The sequence below is a fragment of the Trichomonas vaginalis genome, chromosome V (assembly GCF_026262505.1).
Source record: "Trichomonas vaginalis G3 chromosome V, whole genome shotgun sequence".
Classification (NCBI taxonomy): Eukaryota; Parabasalia; order Trichomonadida; family Trichomonadidae; genus Trichomonas; species Trichomonas vaginalis.
This window is the reverse complement of record NC_067207.1, coordinates 8,927,201-8,951,692: the sequence shown is the minus strand read 5'-3', so window position 1 is coordinate 8,951,692 and position 24,492 is coordinate 8,927,201. Positions and strand designations below refer to the sequence as shown.

Here is a 24,492-nt window from a genome sequence, read left to right as displayed (position 1 = left end):
TCATGTTGTTTTAATCGAAAATTGATGCATTTTCAAAAAAATAATATTGACTTATGAAATTCATTTTTAAGGTGAAATAGTATTGTTTTTATTAAAGTATATGAATAATATATAAAAAATTAATGAATAATATAAGCAGATTTTTAGTTTACAAAACAAATATGAGCAATGCAATTTCAAACTTTTGCTGGCAATTTCGATATTGCTCAAGTTTGTAGTATTTGTGATACCTATAACATCGGCTTAATCAAAATTCGATTTTTCTTATGAGTTATTGAGAAAATTTGATTGCAATGAGAAGGATTTCGACGTTTTTGATAAACTAAGAGCTGAGCTTTAGGGGTTCAGTTCATTTATGGCTGTAGTTTGATGCGTAGATCTCTTTTTATTGTAAATTCTTTCAGCATGGAGATCGAGAATGAATCTTTTGAGAACTTTATGAGTTTTTACACCCGTAAAGAGGTCCTTCGAGGAAAGATAGTCCAGACTACATGAAGATGTGGGTTAACCAAAAAAATCCGATGGTTTCCCCATATTCATGTATATCTTCGAAAAAATGAGCACCAAAAAAGCCAAAAAAATAGGCTTTTTATTGGATTTGTACACTAGATCAATAACCTATTTAGGATCTGACACTCTTTTTAGCCAGAGATATGAGGTCCTTTCTAGGAAAAAGATCTATTCATCCATAAAAAAAACGAATTATCGTTTTCCCCAGAAATTACATGGGGAGTGGTAAAAGTAAGGAAAATCTGGGTATTCAAGTTTTTGGCTGAAATTTCTTAGGAAACTACAACTAAGGGTTTCGTTTTGCTAAAATTGTCACTTTTATAGCATATTTGTTTTTGGATGTTTTGCGAAACCAAAAAAAAAAAAAAACTATGATATACAATGTGTGTGTAAAGAAAATACTTTATTTACTAGTTAAAAAATCATTTGGTATTGATCAAGTTATTTTTTCTGGATAAGATATTATATGGATAATTGGATAGAAAATACAATTATATAATCTTGTACCTGGTTTAATTAAGCTAATTGTCATCAGAAACTTGTAATTTTTATGAATTTCAGATTTTCTTTTCATTACTGCTTTTCTTAATAGGTCAAGTTCTTATTTACGTTATAAAGTATGATATTTACAAATATCAAGTTATCATGTTTTTTGAGAAATTATAAGAAACAAACAAAAATGAAAAAGATAGGAATAGCAATGAATAGTGATGTGGGTATAGAAAATGTAAGAGATATGAATGCAAAGCAATCAGTATTTAGGATATTGACCATAGATTTCGAAAAAAAAAGCTGCATATTGAGCGAAAACTATGATTATATTATAAGGCTGTCATTTAAAGCATAATGAAACTATTCCCTTTTCATTTTAATCGAATAAGATAGTAAAGATTTTTGAATTAGCTAGAAACTGATGAGATGTTTTCACAAATCAGATTTTTAATCTCTATAATGCATAATTCACTCAATATCTCAATTTTGATATTGCGAGATATTTTTGCTATCGGTTTCGCAATTTTGACACAATAGCAAGAGGGTTCTATAAGCATTATTATCAACGTAGAATCTGAATATCATATCAGAAAATGTCGCAAATCTGACATTTACCAGACCAAATAGCAAAAATAATTGAATACTTTTCGCAAAAACTTTAAAAATCGATAAAAATATGAAATATAGATATTAAAGAGACTTTTATATAATATTCATAAAGATTTTCCAAAAATATGATACCGCAAAATTAAAAAAGTGACGTCTTGAGTGGAGTCAAAGGTCGAAATTGCTAGCTAAATGTTTTTTTAGCGAAATTGCGTATTGTACGTTTTTTTCGCAAAACAAACCCTTACTACAACTGTTTCGACGATGAATCTCGTTTATAGTCTAAATGACTGTTTACCATTAATTTCTGATATGCGATTTTTCAGAAGTGCATCAACTCTAACCATCATATCTAAGCAAAGTTTGTTTCAACATTTAATATTCATCCATAGAGCACCTTAATAATGCAGTTGTACACATATATTGCCTCATAATTTTCTGGATCATTAGATCAAATTTCATATAATACTTCAATATCTACCTGTTTATATATTGAATAATGCATATAAATAGATAGAAAAGGATAAGTATTAACTTTGATTATCGATATTTGATATTTCCTGAAAATAATATCCCTATATTAAGGAATAATAATTCTACAAAGTTTGATTATAATAATATATTTTCTCAAAATAGCACTCTATGTAGATAAATATTGTTTATTATTTAGAATTTGGAATTATAAAAATTTATTTATGCATAAAAACATTTTCAACAAGTTCAAAATACTATATTAGCACTGTTCAGCGTTATATTGTCAAAAACTTAATCAAATGACCAAGATAATTTATGGTAAATATGCAATTTGCTCAGTAATTATTTTTTTTGGAAAAATTCGACTTATATAATCCATGTTGTGAAGAGTGTATGCCAAAATTATAGCCTCAATGCTTTTAACATTATAATGATAGATTTTAGCAATTGTGATGGATCTTATATGGTGTAAAGTGAATATTATTGTAAATTATTTCTGGTTATGAACTGATAAAAGGAAAAAAACTATTCATCCACTAAATTGAAATTCAAAAATTCAATTTCAAGGACTATTATTAAAGACTAGTAAACATAGTTTGATTCTGAAATCATTCTTTGCCTATAAAAAGTTCTTTCAAGAAGGTTTCTCTATGAAAGTTCACATTCCCATTCATAATAAAAATATTACACTTTTCTAATTTGCCGTGTCAAATGTCAGGCGGGAGGCTATCAACTAATTAAAGATTATATAATGTTATTATATAATGAAATAAAAATACGATATAATGTCAGGCGAAAATGAGGGAAAAAGTGCGAAAAAGTGGCTTTTCGGTTTACAATTTTTAGTTGATACACCTCTGATTTTTCGGTGATAAATTGTTTTTCTGAATGAAAATGAATCTGGCTGATCAATTATTATCAAGTTCTAATCGATATATATATTTGGAGGTATAAATTTATTGAAAACTCCAAAAAAATTGTAATAGTTCTGCGAATGCAAAAAAATTAAGAATATAAAATAGTACAGATAACTTTTTATATAAGAATAATATATAAGCAAACAATTTTCATCAATACTTAATCTATAACTATTAAATGTCGTTACAATGGAAGTTCAAGACCTGGCAGATTACCTCTTCTAATTATCGAGAATGCACTTGGAATGTGGTGATCAAATGAGCTTAAAGTAAATGGTTTTTGAACTATTACCTTGTCAGTAATGGATTCCGGTGGAGGAGATAACGGCTGGTCTTTAGTTTCAAAGTGAAGGACAGCTTTTCTGGGTTCAACTTTATACCTTCTTTTCTGTTGCTTTTTGTCAGAACTTTTATGAGCCTTAATTCTAATCGTTTGTGGAGAAAAAGTTTCTATCTTTTGGAATATTTTGGTGTCCTTATTGGCGGCCTGGTTTTCTAAGCATGCAATTTGATAGTACTGCATTAATTGCTCTGCATCAAATCTGAATTTATGTTCTTGCATCGAAAAACTATGAAGGAATATTGAATGAAAAAGGAGATCAGACTTCTGCCACAACCGCGATTTTTGACCTAAAGAGATGAAAATTGACCATAATAGAATTTGAAATGGTATAGAATTTTTAAAGAAAAGGTAATAGAACAATAGCTTATACGAAATAAAATAAAACATCGTGTTTTAGTTAAAAAAATGTAAAATTATGGTTTGAAACAAATCATTCAAATTTGAGCTTGCTTTTTGTAATATGCTACTTATCCAAGAATAAGGATAAATATAAAAAGGAACCTCAACAATTCAAAGTTAAATCTGACATTCTGATTTTTGTTCGAGTTTAAAATTTTTGGTTGGACATTTTTACTATTTGCAAAACCTCGGATTTAACCGAAAAAAACGAGGTGGCAGATACATTTAAAATTGGGAGATCTGAAACATTCTCAATTTTTGTGTTGAGTTAATGTGTCAAAATAATAATAAACCCAATATATTGGCCTCATTACAGAAAAGAAAATATCATCAAAAAATGAACTATTTCAATGTTGAGTTTTAAATTTGAAATCTAATAAATTGAAGTGGAAATTGTGTTGTTTCCGTAATATACATGATTGATTTTTAAATAAAATAAATGTAATATTTTCTTGATGATAAAAATTTGTATTTTATTAATTTTAGTTTTGACGGTGTTAAATTATACAAGCAATAAGATTTAAAGTCTTCTTATTAATTCTAGTAATTTTGATTTAGAAATCTTTTAATAATTATTATATCTTAATCTAATCGAATTAAAATGGTGTCAATCAATTGTGCCAAATGAGATTATCTAAAACATACCTACATTTTAATTAATTAAATTGACTTTTTGAAAAAAAATCAATTGAACATTATATTATGCTTATCTTTCAGATAGAAAACTGCTATAAGTAAGATGTGCACGAGCCTGCTTTATTTATTTTTAATAGTAATAGCTTTTACATGCTTCCCATAATAGAATTAATTGATTAATATAAAATTGATTAGAGTTTTTTCTTTCATAAACATTGAATTATGTTAAATATGGCTTTTTTCAGTACCAAATTAACTCTTCTTAATTTAAAATTATAATTGATTTGACAAGAAAGTTGGTGGTTGATAAAAATAAAAAATCTCTCAAAAATTGTTAATTTTCGGATAACTTTGCTGAATCTTCTATTGAGGTCTTTATTGCTTATTATAATAAATAAATTCCCGAGCGTGTGTTATTTTTGAAAATTACTTCGAATAAAAATACAATTGAAATGAAAATGCCTTTTGGAAGCCAATGCTTAAGACTATTAAATATTAATCATTATGGGCTTGCCAAGCATGGTATCCAATTAATAAAATGGAACAGAATTTAAATACTATTCGTAAATTGAATAAAGAAATTTTTATAGGCCTATTCGATGGACTATAATTCTTTTAATATCTCCTAAGATTTAGAAAGATTTAGTCATCACATAAAGGTGACCAAACTATTTTTTGAAAGTCCGCCATAACTTTAATGGTACTATTTCAGCGTGTACAATGAATACAAAAATTCTAAGAGTGCCACATAAAATAGTACTTTAGACTTGAGTTAATGCTACCAAGCAAATGTTAAAAAGATGACTTTAGTGTTTTGATAATCAAAGATTAAAATCATTATTGTCTAAATCAATAATCATAACGACAGAAGTTAATGTTTTTTCATCAGTGCTTTAAATCCACTTTTAAAAGTATACCTCAAAAATCAAAATATCAAAAAAATTAGCCGATAGGTTTGGCTTTAATTTTTGTCTGCTTTTATGATTTGATATGGATGTTATAATTTTAAAAGTTGAGCCAAATTCACCAATAGATTTTTGAGATTTGCAAATACTCAATAATTTTCAGCGTGTTATCTTTTATTAAAAGAACTATTTGGTTTCAGTATCGTATAAATTGATATTTACTTTCTATTTGAACCTTCATTTAGCTAATGATTTAATAATACAGATTTCATCTAGTCCTTATAAGAGAATTTTGAATTTGTTATAATAAAAACAAACATATATAGCTTACACTTCTATAATAAAGATACCTTTTATAGAAATCAGTATGAAATGTGTTTTGGCTTATTGGAAGCATATCAGACATAATCGCCATAATCAAAAAATCTATATACCCAATAAGTAATAAATTTGTCGATATAGATTTTCCATAAAATTAGTTTTTAGTCTGATCTTAAAATAAATTTAATTTTTTATAAAAAAAATCACATTTAAAAGTACCTTTTTAGTAGCTCGAAATCCTGTTGGTGGATTTGGGGCGTACTTCAAAATTAGCTTTTCTTCTACATATGCAAGCTATATTTTAAATATGGGGCAAATCGGATCGGCGAAAGGAGTTTAGTTACCTTTCATCACATAAAGCATGCCAAAATATCGCATATTATCCACGATATGCGAAGTAGAGTAACAATTTATAAAAATACTATAATGGTATTTGTTTGATTTCGTGATATATTATATCAAGTTTGGAAAAAAGTGTAAATTCTGAAATCGCATTAATAAATTATTTGGATACTACATATATTCACAAATATTATTGCTTCTCAAAAAATCTCAATTTCAATATTTCTCGAAATGTATAAATTTGCTGAGTTGACTTTGAAATGTATATATGTACCTTAATTCTGAAATGAATATTGGACCTTAATTCTTATATATATATATTTTTTTTTTAGATTTAAAAACGAATTATTATGAATGATCAACAATTGATGCTTTAAATAAGAATTGGAATTTTCAACATTGTATCTTAATTTTGCATACCAACCATATCGCCCCTACAAGCACTATCCGTATCCGCTCTGATATCAGGAGTAACATCTTCACATTTTTTTACAATCAATACTTTCCATTTCTCTAAAATTTTTTTCAAAAAAAAATTGACACTTTGCAAAATCTTAATATACATCTTATATATATGCTGTAATTTTTTTTGCCAATGAATTCAATATTGTGGGAATTTTGCGGTTTTAAAGTAAGTCCCAACATCAACTGCAGACACACTATATTTGACAATTTTTGTTATATCGTGTTCTGTTTATCGTTAAAAATTTGTTAAAAATGAAAAATCATCATAATCTGCTGATAATTTAGTGATTATTGTTCCGGAATGACTCTTGAAAAAGTAACTCATAAAGAATTGAAAATAATGCTAAGATATTTGAGACATTATTATCAGACAGTATGAAAAATGTTATTTCAGAATGAATAATCAATCTATGGTTATAATACTTTCTAATATCTCAATTTTATCTTGACTCGCGACTATTGAGAAATCTTTATAGTTTTATTAAATATATGCATTCCATTATATGTTAATGCCTTTTAGCGCAAATCAAAGCTATTGCAATATTCTTCAACTTTCTTTCTATTATACCCTTTGAATTTAGGAGATAAATTTTTAAGTTTTGAATTCTATGAATAATTAATTATGTCGATTAGATTCCATTTTTATATAATTTGAAAAGTATTTAATTATTTGTGAGATAATAAAACTAATGCATTCAATTTTTTTACAATCATTATTACTTTAAATGTGTATCTTAGGCTTGACTCAGTGAACAATAAATTGTCAGATCTAAACAAAAATTTTGAATAAAACCGTAATTTTTTAAATTCATTTATATGATGTTTTCCATTTTATCTGTTCGGCTTCATTCATTGGAATCTCAACTTGAAGGGTGTGGAAGTTCCATCTATGAAACAATGAGAATGAATGCCTCTGCAAAATACGATATTCCTGAAAATGGCTTAATTTGCATTAAGGGTACTTATCTTATTGCAAGCCTTTCCAACTATACAGTTACAGTAGCATTTCCTGCTGATGATCTTTCTTACGGAGAACCAGAAACATTTGATAATCCATTCCAGGTTAATATTAAAGTCAATTTCCAACAATTATATCAAGCAGAAGAAGAACTACTTATGCCAATATCTAAAGTTGAGTGTAAGGATAAATCAAAATCATGCAGAGTCCAGATTGTTCCCATTTTTATGTCAGTTGATGCCCAAGCTGATATGAAAGAAGGAGGAATGAATATGAAATATAATTTTGTTTCCTCATCAACTTTTTCCACAAAGAGTCAGTTTACAATGGAGATTCCTATTAAATTTAAGGCTTCGCTCGATATAAATGCGGCTACGCGTGAAATGACTGCATCTATGGACGCAAACATGCAGCAACTTTATATCATGGGAAATACTAAAAAGAAAGTTACCATTACATTTCCTGAAACAGATTACACGTTCCCTATAACAGCTGATTCAAATGCTGTTAAGGTTCATCAACAGTAGTCGCAAATGAAATATTCTTCTACAATACTCCAGAGGCCTTTGACGATTATATGAATAAAAAGTTAAATAGAGGTGGTGATGGAGAATTCCCAGGTGGTGATGGAGAATTCCCAGGTGGTAAGCAAGAACATGTTAATATTGATGCAAAAATAATAGTTAAAGTTGAACCAGCTCCAGAAGCAAATGCTGATGAAGATCAAGTTAGTTACTTCAAAGAAAATCAGGAATATAAGCTTCAATCCGAATCTGGTGTTCTAAAAGAAGATGGCTCATTTACTGCAAAACCTAAAACTAAATCTGATTCAACAAAGCCTGAGCCAACAAAGGGAGGCGATAATAATCAAAACGGTAAACTTCCATTAAGTGCAATTGTTATCATCGCAATCATTGTTGTGGTCCTCTTCTTTACCGTTTTCAGAAGGAAAGCTGAGAAAGATTCAGATTCTGGAGCACAAGTTTAAATGCGATCATTTGAAGAAATAAACAATTATTATTCCTAATTTTTTTAAAAATGATTTCATCAATTAGATTAGCAATTATGGAATTAAATTGCTCATATGTTATCTCCACATGAAAATAAGCAAAATAAGTTCAATTTCATATTTATAAAAAGGATAATTATATGAAAATATTAGTCATTGTCAGCTATAGCTCTGAACATACTTCATCAAAAGTATTTGAGATTTAAAATATAAATGGTGTTAATATTAAGGAAACTATGTCCAAATTTTGACGAATTAAAATAAAATTTAATGAAAGAAACCTGTATGACACCAAATTTCTAATGAGATGATTTTGTTGGATTTTGCAGTGACAGGGGATTCTATCGGATCTAATGTTACAAAGTATGAATACTCTTTGATTTATAACCAAAAACAGTTTTTATCGTTGTCGTTTTATATCATATTGATGAACCCTAATCAAACTTTTTCCATTTAATTTTTAAAGCTCCTTCAGTTTTTGTATCCTTATTATAACACGGTAGTAAACTAAGCTAATTCCAAAAGCAACTTTCTCAACATTTAAATCTAAAAAATGATTATTTTTTCATAATTTTTATAAAATATTACATTGTTATCCAATTATTGTAGAAAATTGAATTCATAAAGTATTCTTACATTTCGGTTGAAAATTTTTTTTAAAATCAATAAAACTTCAATAAAATATTAAGCTTTCTCTAGGGCATTTTAAAATTAGCATTTATATCATTTCAAAAATTTAATTATCGATTTTTTGAAATTTTTACGCGATTTCAAATAATATGCTTCTAAATGCTTACCTTATTAAAATTTTAAATTATCATAGAAACTCGCGATCATTTATCAATTCAATTCTGAAAAGTAAATAATTCATCATAAATCATCAAAACGAATTTTAAACTATTGATCACAGATTGATAATATTTGATATATTTAGCAAATTTGAGCTCAAAATACGATCAGATAAATTCAAAGTGTTCGGAATTCCAATCAGCTATATTATTATATTTGTTAGCATTATCAATAAAATCAGCGTGATTTTCCAATGAGCGGCTTTTAAAAAAATTGAGATTGAAAGCTTTATCACAATTTCTTTCTTTTCCCTTGATGAACTTATTGAGTAGTCTCCTCTTTTGGGTTGAAGCTCATCATCGGCTAGTAATGTTATGTATTGATATTTCATGCATATTTTCTCCCTCTTTCGGATATTTAGATCAATTAACAAAAATCATCAAAACTCGTACATCAGAAAACTTCAAAATCGATTCTAGTATTGTTTTATTGCTATCCAACTACCTCAGAATTATATACTGGTATTGGAAACAATTTGATACTTATCTTTTATTTCAATCGATCTGGATGATAGGCGTACAGCTCACATTAGCATTTTTATATTACTTCTTTAAACCTGAAGGTAAAGAGTCAACCCCAACTAATGAACAGAACCCTAACACACTCTTTTTTGATCAATTTTATGCAAAGAATTTTCTTGAGTTTATGGGGTACGTAACTATTATAGCTCTGGTTCTTCTATTGTTATCAATAGGGCTTCATTCTCTTTTCGATTCCCAAATTATCATCGAATCCATAGGCATTGTTTCCAACTTAATTGACTGCATTGTGACACTTCCTCAGTTTATATTAGTCGTTGTCAAGCGAAATATTCGATATGTCACGGTATTTTTATTGTTGCAATGGAGCCTTGCTGTTGGTTGTAAACTAGTGCTGCTTATTATGCGCCCGGTTCCATTTCCGTTCATGATCGGCCTGACCATCCAAGGATTCTTAACATTTTTCGTTGTAACTTTTTATATCGGGATCAGATTGACTAGAAAGAACACGGAAATTAATTCTGAAAATGATAATATTGACGATAAAAATCCTAGCTTCGGAGTGAATTTTGATGATGTAGATCTTGATTCCCATATGGAATCAATATAATATTATTGTAATTAGATTGTATGTATTTAAAATATATGTATATATTATATGAATACTTTGATCTCCTTTTTGAAGCAAAATAACTCTTTTTTATTCCGAAATTTGCATTATTGAACTTTCAAAGAAGAATTGAACTTAGAGAATATATCATTTGGTATTATACTATCTTTCCCAGTACAAAAATGAATGCTTATGAGCAATATGTTGCGTTTTTTGGAATCTGAATCAAATTTTTTCTATGAATTATGGATTAGTAACAAAAAATAGACCTTTATTTATGATTTATGTAACAAAACAATTATAGTCAAAATTAAAATAAGGGATATTAAAACAATTTTCCAAGTAAAAACAAATTCGTATTACTTAATCTGTTGGAAGGAAGTATGACCAACCAACTACATATCCATCACCAGATGATGATAAGAAAATATTTTCTGTTGGATGATGAGCAAGGCCAAGGACAGTATTCGTATGCACTTTTGCTGTAAACATATTTGTATTCTTTTCAAAATTCCATGCGCAGATAGTTTCATCCTTAGATCCAGAAAATAAAATTTTGTTATTTGGAGAAGAACGACAACATGTAACAAAATCTGAATGCTCTTCTATAGTTCTAACGAATGTTGCACCTTTCAAAGTGAGTTTCCACATTTTAATTAGCTTATCTGATGATGTCGTAAACAATTCTCCATTTTTAGTAAGTTCCATTGAAAGAATCATCTCATTATGGGCTTGGAATTGATATATTTCATCCATATTTGGATCAAAAACGATCACAATTCCATTTGAAAAACCTACAGCAAAATAGGCATCTCCAGGTCCAGCAACAATTGAAGAAACCGGGCCATCTCGACTTGCTGGTGCATCTGGTTCTAAAGTTCCATTCTGAAGTTTCTTTATTGGAGCCATAGTTTTCATATCCCAGACGCAAAGTATTCCATCTGAGCCACCTGAGATAAGTTTAGAAGAGTCTTTAGTGAATAAAAGTGATGATACATTCCTTACATGTTCTTCTAGTATGTGTGTCAGGGTTCGAGATGCTAAATTAAAAATTCCAATTGAAGCTGGTGCAATAGCAACTGCAATCATCGATCCATCAGGTGAAAACTTAAGATCTCTACTATGAAAATCTACGCGTGGAATATTTGGCGAAATTTCAACAGAACATAAAACTTGGCCACTTGACGTATCAACAATATGTAAATTTCTTGAGCTAGAAAAAGCAAATAACTTTCCCGTAGGATCGAATTGAACAGTACAAATAACAGACTTGACATCTATCAAATAACGCATTACTACTGTACTATTGTTAAAGAAACTATTTTTAGATTCAATCTTATACTGTAAATCTGGTGGTGGTAAAGAATTTTGATTGGCTTGTTGATTTTGATTTTGCATCTGTAATTGTAATTGATTTTGTGAAATTGCTGCAAGTGATGAGCTATCGCCAAGCTGTGTGGCCCAATTTGAGGCCTGTTGGTTTGAAGAAAGTGAATATGCTGGATTCATATCTTTTAATTTTTGAACTGCTGAATTTAATTGTTGTCTATAGCTATAAATATATTGTAAATCATCCGTAAATTGTGCGTTAAGAATTTTTGACTGGGCGTTAAAGTTTTGGAATTCTGAAATTTCATTTTTTAACTTTAAAATTAAATCCGTATAATGTTTGATTAGTTCTGTCATGCGTGAATAGTTTGGAGTTGTCCTAGACATCCCAAAGCCAGTTTCGATTGGGAATTCTTCTCTTTTGAACATTTTTCCTGGTGTATAAAAAAAAATTTATCGAAATTTTATAAAGTTTACAAATTAATTCAAAGACACTTTTTCGATCACTAGTTAGGAGTTTCGAAATAAGAAATGAAACGAGCAGTTTAGCCTATATATGCTTCAGGGATCCCTTCGCAGAGCGAAATTTACACAAAATAAAAATGCAAAAATAATTCCCATTAGGATAACTCATTTAATTTGGAAAAATGCGAACTCTTTCACTGTAACAAAGATAGTTATGTGGAAAATGCAATCCAGAATTGTAACGAATCAATTTTTATATAAAAGTGACAATTCTACTCTATATTCAAAATCATGATTTTCTCTAATTCTTCGATAGGTTTGACCGCTTCTGATAGTATTTCATAAGAAGTGGAGAATTTGTTTAGCTTCTTCAAAGCAATTTTCATACTTTTAAACATATTTTTGATGATTTCAAATCTAAATTTCAAAATCAGACTAGTCTTTAAAAGAAAGCATTTAAAAATACTTTATAATACATAATATTTATTTATAAACAAGCAAAAAAAAAACAAATAACAATAACAATCTGTTATATATTGACGTTATCTTTGAGTTCTAGAGGATTATCTATCTTTGTGAGGTCGACATCGAAAAAGTCTGACAGTCTGTTTGGATAATTTCCATTGTTCAATTTGAGATAATCTTTAATATATTGTTTAATTGTTTCTTCGTCATTAACCATAATATTTTTACAAGCCTCTATAATAATATTTTCAATTTCTTTGTTGACATATTGAATTTTCCAGTCAATCGATTTCCTGTATATATTAAAAGCTGCCATTAAATCTGATGTCTTATAATAATATAACTCTGCTAATAAAACACGTGGGTTTTGTTGCATACCGAACTCCTTTTTAAATTGTTCAATAAAACTACCATTTTTATTGGTATTATTTGGTATTTCTGTTTGTTTATGGATACTTGATTGTTGCGAAGTAGATTGAGGCTTTATACTTGAAGAATTTTGTGGAATAGTAATAACAGAATTTTGTGAAGAGTTTTGTGGAATATTTTTTGCCGCTTGTTTTACAATAAACAATATTTCAGCATTCTCTGATAGTATGTAAGCTTTCCAGTGTTCTATTTCTTCAACTTTATTTCCGTATTTGTAAAAAATTTTGAATGGCTTTTTATCGAAATTATCATGTATTACTTGCGAAAGTTCGTCCCATTGCATAACCTTTTTGATTCTGAGGATTTTTTCTTCGGGTTCGCCTTCGAAATTAATAAATTTAGCTTGTATATCTTTTTTAGCTGTTTGTTTGGGAATTTCGGGTGCGATTTTATTTTCAAATACCGTGTTATCGAATTCCATTGGATGATTTGTAACTTTTGGAATAATGTAACACCCTGATAAAATTTCTTTTGGACTTAAATCGGAAATGACTTTGTTATTATCGGAAAACTTGAAGATTATATCGTAGTTATCTGAGTTATCCCACTCCAATTTGTTGATTTTTAAGTACTGCATGATAATGTCTTTGGGTGTTAAATTATTTGGGTAAATACCTACTTCTGGAATAATTCTAAGAGGTTTATTACCCAAAGAATGTATGTTAATTGATGTTTCGTCAGAATATTCTTTGTCATCCAATCTAATGTGCAATTTTTTTATTGGAAATAACTTTAATTGACGAATTACTTCATTTTTAATTTCGGAAGTAGTAATTTCATTTTGATCCCATTCTATGTTTATGCTCTGACTCTCATATAAAATAGGAAGAAGATAATTGTTGGTCATTTAAAAAAAAAATGATTTTTTTCCCAATTCAACATTGAAATAAAAAATCCAAGAAGATATATTTAATTCCATTTTAACAAATATTTACAACAAGTCGTTTTTTTAAAATCAGTCACTTTTTTAGAGAACAAAAAAATACCATCATCTATTTTTGAATTTTCTGTCATCAGAAAATTGTTTTAGTTGGAAAATTTACCTATAGGTGTGTCTAAATAGGAGTGAAATGCCACTGTGGGCGTATCAATAATCAAATTAAGATGTTAATCTTCGAGAGCGAACCTAAAAAAAAGTCATATCCAAAATTTGTCACGCCTGTATCGGCAATCGACACACCCTTTCAATTTTATACTCTGAATTTTATTTCAATTTTTTTTATAATGTTTTGTCGATTTGTTTTTATTCATACACTACTTAAAAACCAAGTATTCATTAACAACGCCCCACAAATCGATGGAAATGATATAACTATTACAGAACAAAAAGATATCGATGATCCATCAACACTTGATATCATCATGAAGAATAATATTAAAAGAATTTTTTATAAAGGAAATGATATTTCATCGATCCTAACAATTTCAGTATTCCCGATGATTACTTATGTCGATATTGATGCACCAAATGTTTACAATATTCCCATCCAAAGCTTTGAAAACTGTGTATGTTTAGAAACAGTTAAGCTATCTAGTGGTATCAAGAAAATCGACTACGCTGCATTCAAAAACACAGGATTGAAGAGTATCAATCTTGAAAATGTTGAAGTTATTGGATACTAAGCGTTTTCATCATGCAATTCCCTTACAAAAGTTGATTTATCCTCAGCAACATACATCGCTGACTATGCTTTCAGTGAAAGCGCCTTAATTGAGTTTACATTTAATGATAATCTTAACAGTATTGCAATGAGTACATTCCAAGACTGTTTGTCACTTGCCTCTGTTAAGCTTGGAAGCAAAATAAAGAAGATTTATTCTTTTGCTTTTTCAGGCTGCATTTTTCTGAAAACATTCGACAAAGGAAGTGCAATCCTCGACACAATCGATACAAATGCCTTTGAGTATACAGGCCTTACGTCATTCGTCATAGATAGTACAGTTACAGTTTTAGGCGATTTTTCTTTTTACCAATCAAAACTTGAATCATTGGAGTTTGCTTCGAGATATACAGAGCTATTGATACCGGGATTCATTTGCAAGAACTGCGTGAATTTGAAAACTGTTATTTTACCAAATTCTGTTCAGTTTAATCCTCATGGAAGTAACATGTTTGAATCATGCACAAATTTGGAGTCAATTACGCTTCCTGCAGAAATAAAATCAATTCCAGAAGCTGCATTTTCAAATTGTTCTAATTTGGCAAAAGTTGATGGTCCTGGTATAGAGCATATTGAAGCTTATGCTTTTTACAATTGCTCTAAACTCTCATCTTTCACTTTCGGCCATGTTTTGTCCATCGGCGAATATTCGTTATCCTTCTGTTCTTCTTTAGAATATCTTTATGGTCTATCAACAACAGACAACATCACTTTTGGCTCAAATTCGTTCTCTTACTGCACAACTCTCAAGATTGAAAAAATTTATTCAACATATTCCATCAACGAGTACTCATTCTTAGGTTGCTCCGGTCTAGAATCCATCATTATTAGCTGTACAAGCCTTTCCGAGGGTGTATTTACAGGATGTTCCAGTCTAGGGTTTGTTTCATTTGATTATCAAAACTCTCCATCGGAAATTGGCCCATACAGCTTCATGAACTGCACTAATTTGAAGACAGTTCTATTTGGCGATAGCGTAAAATGCATTGGCTACTACGCTTTCGCTGGATGTCCTCTTTCTGATAACTTAAACCTCAACAAAATCACATACATCGGAAAGATGGCGTTCGCTCACTGCCCGTTTTCATCATTAACCATCAATGTTGATGCCAATTTTGATGTTGGATGCTTCTTTGAGTGCGCAAACCTCGAATCTGTCGAAATTGGTAAGAATGTTGAGCATTTTTCACTCGAACCATTCGTTAATTGCTCTAAATTGGCGACGTTCATATGTGAAAACAATCCAAATATGCATGTTTCAAACGGAAATTTGATATACAAAGATAATGACAGGCTTATTGCATTCCCTCCTGCATCAAACATCGAGGAATATACAATACCAAATGAGATAACTGAGATTTGCTCATTTGCTTTTGCATATTCAACAAAATTGAAGAAAATTATTTTGAATCACTTCATAGAATTGTCAGAAAACACATTCTCTTGCATCCACTCACTTGAAAAGTTCGAATTTGAAGCATCTGGTATCAGAACTAATCCAAGTTCCGTGAAATTGCAAAGTTCTTTCGGAGATTACGCTTTTTCTGACTGCAAATTACTCAAATCAGTTAAGTTTATGTCTCCTGTTTATTCCCTCGGCAGATACTGCTTCATAAACTGCATTTCTCTTGAAGATATCAATTTATCTACTTCTTGTTCGATGATTGGCGAATTCTGTTTCTCTGGATGTACCAAGCTCAAAGAGATAGATATTTCTAAAATAGACCGCATCCCCAACAACGCTTTCCAAAACTGTAAAAATCTGATTTCTGTCAAACTCTCCGACCAATTAGTGACTATTGGAGAGTCTGCATTTGTTAATTCAGGTATTAAGTCCATTTCCATCCCTATTTCTTGCATGAAAGTGGAGAGTTACGCTTTTTACGGATGCAATGCCTTGACGACATGCAATTTCTCTTCTAGAGTAACTAGGATCAACTCCAAGGTCTTCTACAACACATCTTTGTCATTATTCAAGCTCTATGATACTGTCAGATCAATTGAATCTGATGCCTTCCAGTTTTCTGACAAACTAAAGATTGAAATTGTCAATCTTCAAACAAACAACTTCTTTGTTGACGGCCAAGCACTTATCTTCAAGCCAACAAAGAAATTGATATTGACATTCGGAAAACTCCCCCAGGAATACACAATTCCATCATCGGTTGAAGTTATTGGCAAGTTATCCATCAACCCCAACATAATCAAGGCCGAAGAACTTGATTATCCACTTCAATTAGGAACTACAACCGTAATTATTCCTTCTTCAGTCAAAAATGTAGAGCCAAGAGCGTTTGAAAGATGTCAGTTCTTGTACAACATCTGCTACGAAGGAGATGTATTCCAAACATCGTCAGTTAACGCTGTGAAAATATATGTCACTCAAAAGTACCCTTACTTGTTCGCTTTTAAGAAGGACGTCATAAGAACGGACTGCAGCAACGTCATTCCTGACAGTTACACTGAAATTGCAGGATTGAGGAAGTTGACAAAGATAGAAGTGGCTTTGATCATCATCTCCGTCATTTCTGTCTTTGGATGCGTTGTTTTGGGCACTCTTTTAATTATCCCGAAGAAGAAGAGTTGCAAATGTGAGAAACCTGATAGTTACAAAGGTATCGAAACAAGCGAGATCTAATATCTATATTCTTAAGTAAAACATTATATCATGAAAAAAAAAATATATCCAAATTTTATTTTTGTATGATCTTAATATAACAAATTACTTGACAATTGTGTGCACAAAGCACTTTCTCACTTAAGGGTGCAGTTACAACTTTCTGGCAATCTTTTTTTTTTCATCAAAACTTTATGTTTCAATTTCTCATGTGAAGAGTTAATATTTTTAGTCATTAAAAAGTTATTATAATATGTTGTATAGTGCATAATGTGGCTGTTGTACTTATGATATCATGAGAAGATGGCAGAAAGTGGTATGTGCACCATTAGAAGCAGTATAAATATTAATAGTAGATATCTTTGTAAAAACTCAATGTGAGGTTGTAAATCTGCACAATATGAGTGCTTTTGCTTATTGTTATTAATCAATTATAGATACATAAAGATTTATTTGGTATTGTTTATCATTCATTTCATATGCATGTGCAATTCTTTGCAAATTTAAGGAAAAAATAATTCTTTACATTTCAACTAATGTATTAAAGTTAGAAGAATAAATAACATCGAATTTATTTATTGATTACTATATATTTTTCCTGAAAAATCAAAAGCATTCAGACATAGAAAATCATCACCATAATTATTTTTTCCAGTTTGAATTATTTTGAATGAAATAAATTTATCCTCTGTAGAAAGCGGGTATTTACGTATTTCTCCATTTCCAATTGGCGAATTATTGATTTCATGAATGATTTTAGTTTCTCCATCAATAGTAGTTCCTTCAACTCTCCACGTTTGTGGTCGATTGACAATTGTTGTATTACCTAATAAATATTCTGTAGGTTGAATTGCATAGTTTTCTTTTATCTTCCATTGAATCCATGAATTCGGTTTATCTTCGGTATAAAAATAAATATCATTTCTGTTACTATTAATCATATTAATTGCATTACCTTCAGATATAGATGAAGCAGACATTTCAACATTTCCGCTTTCGAAATAGTTTGTAACTGAATTAACGAAATGTACATAATGAGGCTTTTTTCTTTTCTTAGAGTTAGTATTTCGTGATCTAAGTAATGAATCAGAGAGTGAATTAATAATACTCTGGTAGTTGTTGATATTGGTGAAATCTTTGATAGATTTGATAATTTCTTCACTGCAAAACTCAAAATGAATATTTTCAATCAATGGATAGAATTCTTCATTTTCTTGTGTTAAAGATATAATGAAATTTGCTAATGAATCTTCATCTGCAAGTTCAAGTTCATCATCGCTAAATATCTGCTGAAGAATATCAAATCCAAGTTTTTTAGAAATTAATTTACATGGAAATGCGATGATATAAATTTAATGCATTCTGTTATTTTTTCTTTTGAATTAGTATCGAAATAAAATTCAAGCAATTTAACACAATTATTTTTATCAATTTTCATTTGACCAATAACGTGAGTTTTATATAAATCTACGAGTTCTTGCATGTCAAGAGACATTCCAATATGGAAAATATCATTCAAAATTGTTTCATCACATTCTATTTCGGTTTTATTGTACTGAAGAATGTCCTTTAATACATTGTATGTATCTGCAGACTTAACTTCTGTTGTTATATCAATTCTTTCAATGCCGTTGTCTAAAAGATATTGTGAATAAAATGTTTGTGAAATTGCAACTGCAAAAGACTTGGTAAGCAAGAATTCAACATTGTTGATATTCAATATTACTTTGTCAAGAGGTTGATAGTTATTTATCCTCTGAAGAACTTGGTTATTGAGCTGAATCAAAACCATTTAGAATTCTATTGTTGGTAAAAAATATTTATATCGGCGTGTTGCATTCTACAGCTTGTAAAATAGAATAAAATCAATAAAATTTTTCATTCATAATTTTGAAATATAAAAGTGGCAATAACGTACTAAAATTTTAAAAATGATTGAAAACCTGAAAAGAGGGAATGCAACCCCAAGAATGCAACAAAATAAAAATAGAATAATGCAATCCTCTATATTTGGTGATGCTCCAGAAGAAAAACCCACCCAAAATTACAATTATCAGCCTCCTCAAAATCCTCTCCAACAATATTCGCCAAAACAATATGATTATAGTCGGCCAAAAGCCAGCAACTACTCACCGCAATACCGGCAATCTCAAAATCAATCAGCTTCATTTCCTTCTACTCAGCCACTAAATATTCCATCATTTAAAGGTCTTGTTCAGCCATCCAGAATACCAGACTTGTCTCCTTTCCCAGTGGTATCAGTCAATCCGATTTCTTTAAATGATACATATGATTTTTCAATGAAACCTAAATCAGGATTAAGAGCAACATCGAAATCTCTTCAGTTTAAACCAAGTGTTGAACTCAAAAACATGCGAGATCATATGAGTCAAGATTTGAGAACTTTTTCAAATCGATTTAATTCTTTGGAGTTAAATGCCCCTGTTGAGCTTAATATGGCAGATTTCAAAGGAACTTCATCAGCTACACAAAGCAAATCTACACTTCCACCTTTATCAAAATCATTAAATACAACTTTGAGAAAACCACTTGATAAAAATGTCATGGAAAGTGTTTCCAATGAATATGCTATGCAGAAAGGAACATTTGGTTTTTCAACCAAATCTGAGTTTATTATGCCTAACGATTATAGATATTGAACTTTGTTTTTTGTTTATTTATGTATTATAAAAATTTTGGCCTGTTTTTGTATGTATTTTTGGCCATTACTAACAAAATAATTTTTAAAAGATATTTTCAATAAATTTTGAGAGTCAATATCTTTTGTGTCTTTTGTAACCATGTAAAATAGAGTACTTTTGGCCAAATCAAGAGGAGTTTTCCCATTGCTATTCTTAGATGTTCTGGAATATCTTTTTTCTCATTATAATTATCCCAAACAGCATAACGAAGACTAGTTCGAATTTTATTATTTTTAATTTTGATATCTATTCCATGAGAACTAAGAAATTCAACAATTTATTATCACGATAATCATATTCTCCAAGTACAGCCAAATAAATCACTATTAATTTGAATTGTCTGCTCAATTTGATAAAAGAAATTCAATTAAATTTTCATGATTTCTTCCAGCAGCTATATGAAAAGGGGTTTCTCCAATTTGATCTTTTTCATTGATATTTGCACCGTGAGGAATAAGTCGTTGGGCAATCACTTTTCGATTCAAAAGTGCTGCATAATAAAGAGCGGTTTGTCCACAATTATCTTTTTCATTGATCTTTGCATCATGTGAAAGGAGAAGTTCTATTGTTTCATTAATGTTTTTACACGTTGTATAGGGCTATCATGATTTTTAAAATTGCAATTTTGCGACTCACCTGTAAATTGAAATCTTGTTTTAGTAGTACAATTATCCTTTTTATAAAATGTATTAATAATATCTATTGTTTGCGGAAATACAGCACACCATGGAAAATTACAATTTGTGTTGTATTTGAATTGAAGAAATACGGCATTGATATTTTGATATGTGATAATATCTTCATAAATGGGTTTATATTTTTCATTTGATGTCCATTTGTCTTCTCCAGCTGAATCCCAGTCCTTACCATATAAATCATCACGTGTGAATATCTCTCTATTTAAAACGAATTCAAGCAATTCATGAATGTGTGTTCTTATGATACTTCTGAGATAATCAATGTCCATTCTATTATATTTCAAGCATTCGTTGATAATTTCTTTATTTCCTCCAATTACTGAGTAGCTAAGACACTTTTTACTTATTTCACAATCATATGATTTGAAATTTAGAAATAAAAAATGTTAACAGATCCAAGTAGGTACGTGGTTCGATTAATGATAAATTTGCAAAAGGATTATCGTAATAATAATGTGCTATCATCTTCACATGCATTTCAAAGTAAAAATTAAAAGTTATATTCTGATTTGCAAAGAAAAACTGAATAATGTTATTTTAACTTGAATTTTGGTATTCGTCAGTGAGTTTTACAGTTAACGAATAACGTTTTTTAAACATATTTTGAATCTTTACTTTTGCATAGCAGAACAAGGAGATTTAGATTCGCATGTATGCAAAACCAATTGTAGAACTTTATAAAGTGATTGAAAGAACAACAAATAAAATTGTAATCGTCAATATCGTACATAATAATGGTATTTTTATAGTTCATTGTAAGGATGTCAATTCGGAAAATTGTTTTCGTTTTAGGAGAATATAATTTTCCATTTGGAAAATTTAAAAAGTGAGACGCGCAGGATTCGAACTTTTTTAAAAGTTGATTTAAATATATTCTAGTGTGGAATCTAAGGATAATATCATATTTAAAATAAGAATATACGAGTTTAGGTAGTATTATTTTTTCGATAAATTTGAGAGTATGTACGTTTAGGGCATCAAAAGTGTCAATTCGCTCAGCGAAAGCTGAGCTAGCTTCGTTCTCGAAAAAATAGGGAAGAAGTGAAGGAGAGTGATACAGATGTTGACACATTCATATAATTTCAACAAATTTGATCAAATTGAAATTCAATGAAATTCAATTCACTTCATATCCTTCAGTCAGTACATTGACATCCTTCTACATCACAATGATAACTCGTGCATCAATAGTTCTACAACTAACTCAGAAAAAACAAGATTTTTCCTTCCAGCTTACAGCTTTTAAAAAGTTTCGATGATAAAAATCACTCTACTCTTGTTTATAGATATGTGATGATAGTAGGTAAACATATTCTTATCGATTTTAATAAAAATATTTTTACGAAAATCTGAACCAATTACAGAGTTATTCATAAAGTTTATGATAACTGTAATTATTTCATCTTTGTTTTATATTTGAATAAACAATTTAATTTAAATTGCATAATATTTTTTGGTTGAAAGACAGGAAACTTAGTTGAGTTTGTATTATTTTTATCGTTTAATTCATCGTATCAATGAGTGATCCAAATATTTAAGATATTTAGAAAAAAAATTATTAATTTGATTAACAAATTTTAATCAAAATAGCAAAAATCTATTTGATAGCTGTAAACAAACAATAATTTTTATTTCAAGCAAAATCACTTATTTTCATCTAAACGTATAAAATTGTCAATTTTATAAAAATAAATTGAAAATCTCAAGAAATGTAAAGGAGAGTAATATTTTTCAATTTTCTTTTTTTCTTTGTCTCAAATATTTTCTGTTGGGAATTTTCTTGTTATCAAAAAATAATTTTAATATTTGTTTATTTTATTACATACAATAAAATTTTAAAAACTCTATTTCTTCTCAAGAAAATTTTTTTCCTTCATATGAAGAAACATTTTGTTCTCCATTTGATACTGAGTCTAAATCTCGATTTTTGAATTTTCTTCTTTCCAAATTTCTTTTTTCCAAATTAGAAGTTTAATTCAAATTTTCAATAGTTTATATATTTTCTCAAACCGTCTCAGATTTTCTCACTTTTTAGGGATTTTCTCTCAAAATATACAAAAATAGTAATATCAATACATGTGTCTAATATACTTTAAACCCATCGTGACAAAATTCAAAAACGAAGAGTTCTTCTCTCCAAATTTTTTTCAAAATCAAAAAAATGAGATAAAAAAGTACGTTTGGAAAATTCATTTTTAGCATTTTAGGAATTTTCTCACTTTTCTTCCAAATTGACATCCTTATTCATTGTTAATATTTGAAACACCTGGCCAGTATACAAGTGTCATTAGCGAGCTGTAACATAAATGGATTTTTTTTGAAGGGATGTTATCGGTGCGAGATTTTGAGAATTGTGAAAATTTGTGTAGAATATGACATCTCCTCCAACTCAATTACCTTCTCCTATTGAACAGGCAGAACCAAAGCCTGTCCCTTCAACACCAACTCGGAAGCGGCAGAAAAGAAAGAATGATTTTAATATCGGAAAAGTTATAGGAAGAGGCGCATTTGGTGAAGTTCTGAAGGTACAAGATATAGAAACAGGTAAATACTATGCTATGAAAGTTTTATCAAAGTCGCGCATATCCAGAGAGAAAAAAATCAACTACGTGATCTTAGAAAGAGATGCAATGAATGCTCTAAATCATCCAAACATAATTCGACTATATTTGACATTTCAAGACAACTCTAACCTATATTACGTTGTAGAACTTGCCGATAATGGCGATCTACAACATGTTCTGAATCAATACGTTTCATTAGATATTCCAATCGCAAAACAAATACTCGGACAGATACTTTTAGCTCTTGCGCATATGCACCAGCGCAGAATTATCCACAGAGATATTAAACCTGAAAATATTTTGTTAGATCATAACAATTCCGTCAAAATTACAGATTTCGGAACTGCCAAGATGTACAAACGTGATGAACCCTTTTACAGCCAACACGGAAGCCTCGTTGGTAGCCCAGACTACGTTTCTCCAGAAACGCTCAACGAAACTCCGATTTCCGCTGCAACTGATCTGTGGTCATTCGGATGTCTCGTATACCAGTTTTTTACAGGTTACGCGCCTTTTCATACTTCATCAAATTATGAAACTTTCCAGAAGATAGAATCTGGCAAATATACCATCCCAGACTTTGTTCCTGCGGATGCTAAAGATCTTATTACAAAATTACTTAAATTAAACCCAGAAGAAAGGATTGGATACAACGATTTTGATAAAGGCTACGAAACAATCAAATCTCATCCATTCTTTAGTGGCATTAACTGGGAAGAGCTTCCTCGTATGAAACTGGATGGTTTTAGATCATTTGAACCTGCCGTTCAAGCAATGAAAGAAAATCAACAGAAAGATTCGACCAAAAAGCTCTTTTCTGACTCTGAAATTGTCATCAAAGAAGGTATGGTCGTCTTTGAAAGCAAACAGAGAATGCTTGTCCTTTTAGAACCTCCAAAACTTTTAATTTGCAATATAGACCTGACGCAAATCAAAAAGAACATTCCATTATCAAATATCGCATCTGTTTCCATCCAAGGAAATGAACTTGTTCTTGTTAATGGCTTGACAAACGCGAAATATGAAATAACTTGTGACTCTGATGATATTCAGTTATGGCTATCTGCTATCAAGGAGTCCATAAGTTCAAAGTGATATATAGAGTATTATTTATTCTTTTATATTGTTATTAAATTTTCTATGTTTGAGATTTTTTTATTATCGTCTTGATTGCAACAAAAAATGTCACTTTAATAAGTATTACGATATATGTAAAAGCTATTATTTTCTAAAACTAAATTTTGCAT

General features: G+C 29.6%; 10 protein-coding genes across 10 annotated transcripts, besides 3 other annotated features; 7 read left to right on the top strand and 3 right to left on the bottom strand.

Moving 5' to 3' along the window:
* Window positions 1–3,183: 3,183 nt before the first annotated feature.
* Window positions 3,184–3,561, bottom strand: TVAGG3_0303290 (uncharacterized protein; the record flags this gene model as incomplete). Its single annotated transcript, XM_001581050.1, has 1 exon — window positions 3,184–3,561. The coding sequence occupies one exon, from the start codon at window positions 3,559–3,561 to the stop codon at window positions 3,184–3,186; it is 378 nt and encodes a 125-aa protein (XP_001581100.1).
* A 1,471-nt stretch (window positions 3,562–5,032) lies between these two features.
* Window positions 5,033–5,951: a mobile genetic element.
* Window positions 5,952–7,307: 1,356 nt separating this feature from the next.
* Window positions 7,308–7,895, top strand: TVAGG3_0303270 (uncharacterized protein; the record flags this gene model as incomplete). The annotated part of the gene is made up of 1 exon (XM_001581049.1): window positions 7,308–7,895. The coding sequence occupies one exon, from the start codon at window positions 7,308–7,310 to the stop codon at window positions 7,893–7,895; it is 588 nt and encodes a 195-aa protein (XP_001581099.1).
* A 50-nt stretch (window positions 7,896–7,945) lies between these two features.
* On the top strand, window positions 7,946–8,356 carry TVAGG3_0303260 (uncharacterized protein; the record flags this gene model as incomplete). Its single annotated transcript, XM_001581048.1, has 1 exon — window positions 7,946–8,356. The coding sequence occupies one exon, from the start codon at window positions 7,946–7,948 to the stop codon at window positions 8,354–8,356; it is 411 nt and encodes a 136-aa protein (XP_001581098.1).
* A 1,125-nt stretch (window positions 8,357–9,481) lies between these two features.
* On the top strand, window positions 9,482–10,315 carry TVAGG3_0303250 (PQ-loop repeat-containing protein 1-like protein family; the record flags this gene model as incomplete). The annotated part of the gene is made up of 1 exon (XM_001581047.1): window positions 9,482–10,315. One exon carries the CDS (start codon window positions 9,482–9,484, stop codon window positions 10,313–10,315), a length of 834 nt encoding a protein of 277 aa, XP_001581097.1.
* Window positions 10,316–10,600: 285 nt separating this feature from the next.
* On the bottom strand, window positions 10,601–12,078 carry TVAGG3_0303240 (WD repeat-containing protein family; the record flags this gene model as incomplete). The annotated part of the gene is made up of 1 exon (XM_001581046.1): window positions 10,679–12,073. One exon carries the CDS (start codon window positions 12,071–12,073, stop codon window positions 10,679–10,681), a length of 1,395 nt encoding a protein of 464 aa, XP_001581096.1.
* Window positions 12,079–12,637: 559 nt separating this feature from the next.
* TVAGG3_0303230 (uncharacterized protein) lies at window positions 12,638–13,983 on the bottom strand (the record flags this gene model as incomplete). Its single annotated transcript, XM_001581045.2, has 1 exon — window positions 12,639–13,850. One exon carries the CDS (start codon window positions 13,848–13,850, stop codon window positions 12,639–12,641), a length of 1,212 nt encoding a protein of 403 aa, XP_001581095.1.
* A 244-nt stretch (window positions 13,984–14,227) lies between these two features.
* On the top strand, window positions 14,228–14,626 carry TVAGG3_0303220 (ribonuclease inhibitor domain-containing protein; the record flags this gene model as incomplete). Its single annotated transcript, XM_001581044.1, has 1 exon — window positions 14,228–14,626. The coding sequence occupies one exon, from the start codon at window positions 14,228–14,230 to the stop codon at window positions 14,624–14,626; it is 399 nt and encodes a 132-aa protein (XP_001581094.1).
* Window positions 14,627–14,752: 126 nt separating this feature from the next.
* TVAGG3_0303210 (surface antigen family) lies at window positions 14,753–17,302 on the top strand (the record flags this gene model as incomplete). Its single annotated transcript, XM_001581043.1, has 1 exon — window positions 14,753–17,302. One exon carries the CDS (start codon window positions 14,753–14,755, stop codon window positions 17,300–17,302), a length of 2,550 nt encoding a protein of 849 aa, XP_001581093.1.
* Window positions 17,303–17,422: 120 nt separating this feature from the next.
* Window positions 17,423–17,454: a mobile genetic element.
* Window positions 17,423–17,454: a terminal%2Cinverted (terminal inverted repeat of tvBac_53III transposon ID:TVAGG3_0303200).
* Window positions 17,455–19,212: 1,758 nt separating this feature from the next.
* On the top strand, window positions 19,213–19,965 carry TVAGG3_0303190 (uncharacterized protein; the record flags this gene model as incomplete). The annotated part of the gene is made up of 1 exon (XM_001581042.1): window positions 19,213–19,941. One exon carries the CDS (start codon window positions 19,213–19,215, stop codon window positions 19,939–19,941), a length of 729 nt encoding a protein of 242 aa, XP_001581092.1.
* Window positions 19,966–22,889: 2,924 nt separating this feature from the next.
* TVAGG3_0303180 (STKc PDK1 domain-containing protein) lies at window positions 22,890–24,463 on the top strand (the record flags this gene model as incomplete). Its single annotated transcript, XM_001581041.1, has 1 exon — window positions 23,054–24,340. One exon carries the CDS (start codon window positions 23,054–23,056, stop codon window positions 24,338–24,340), a length of 1,287 nt encoding a protein of 428 aa, XP_001581091.1.
* Between the last annotated feature and the right edge of the window lie 29 nt (window positions 24,464–24,492).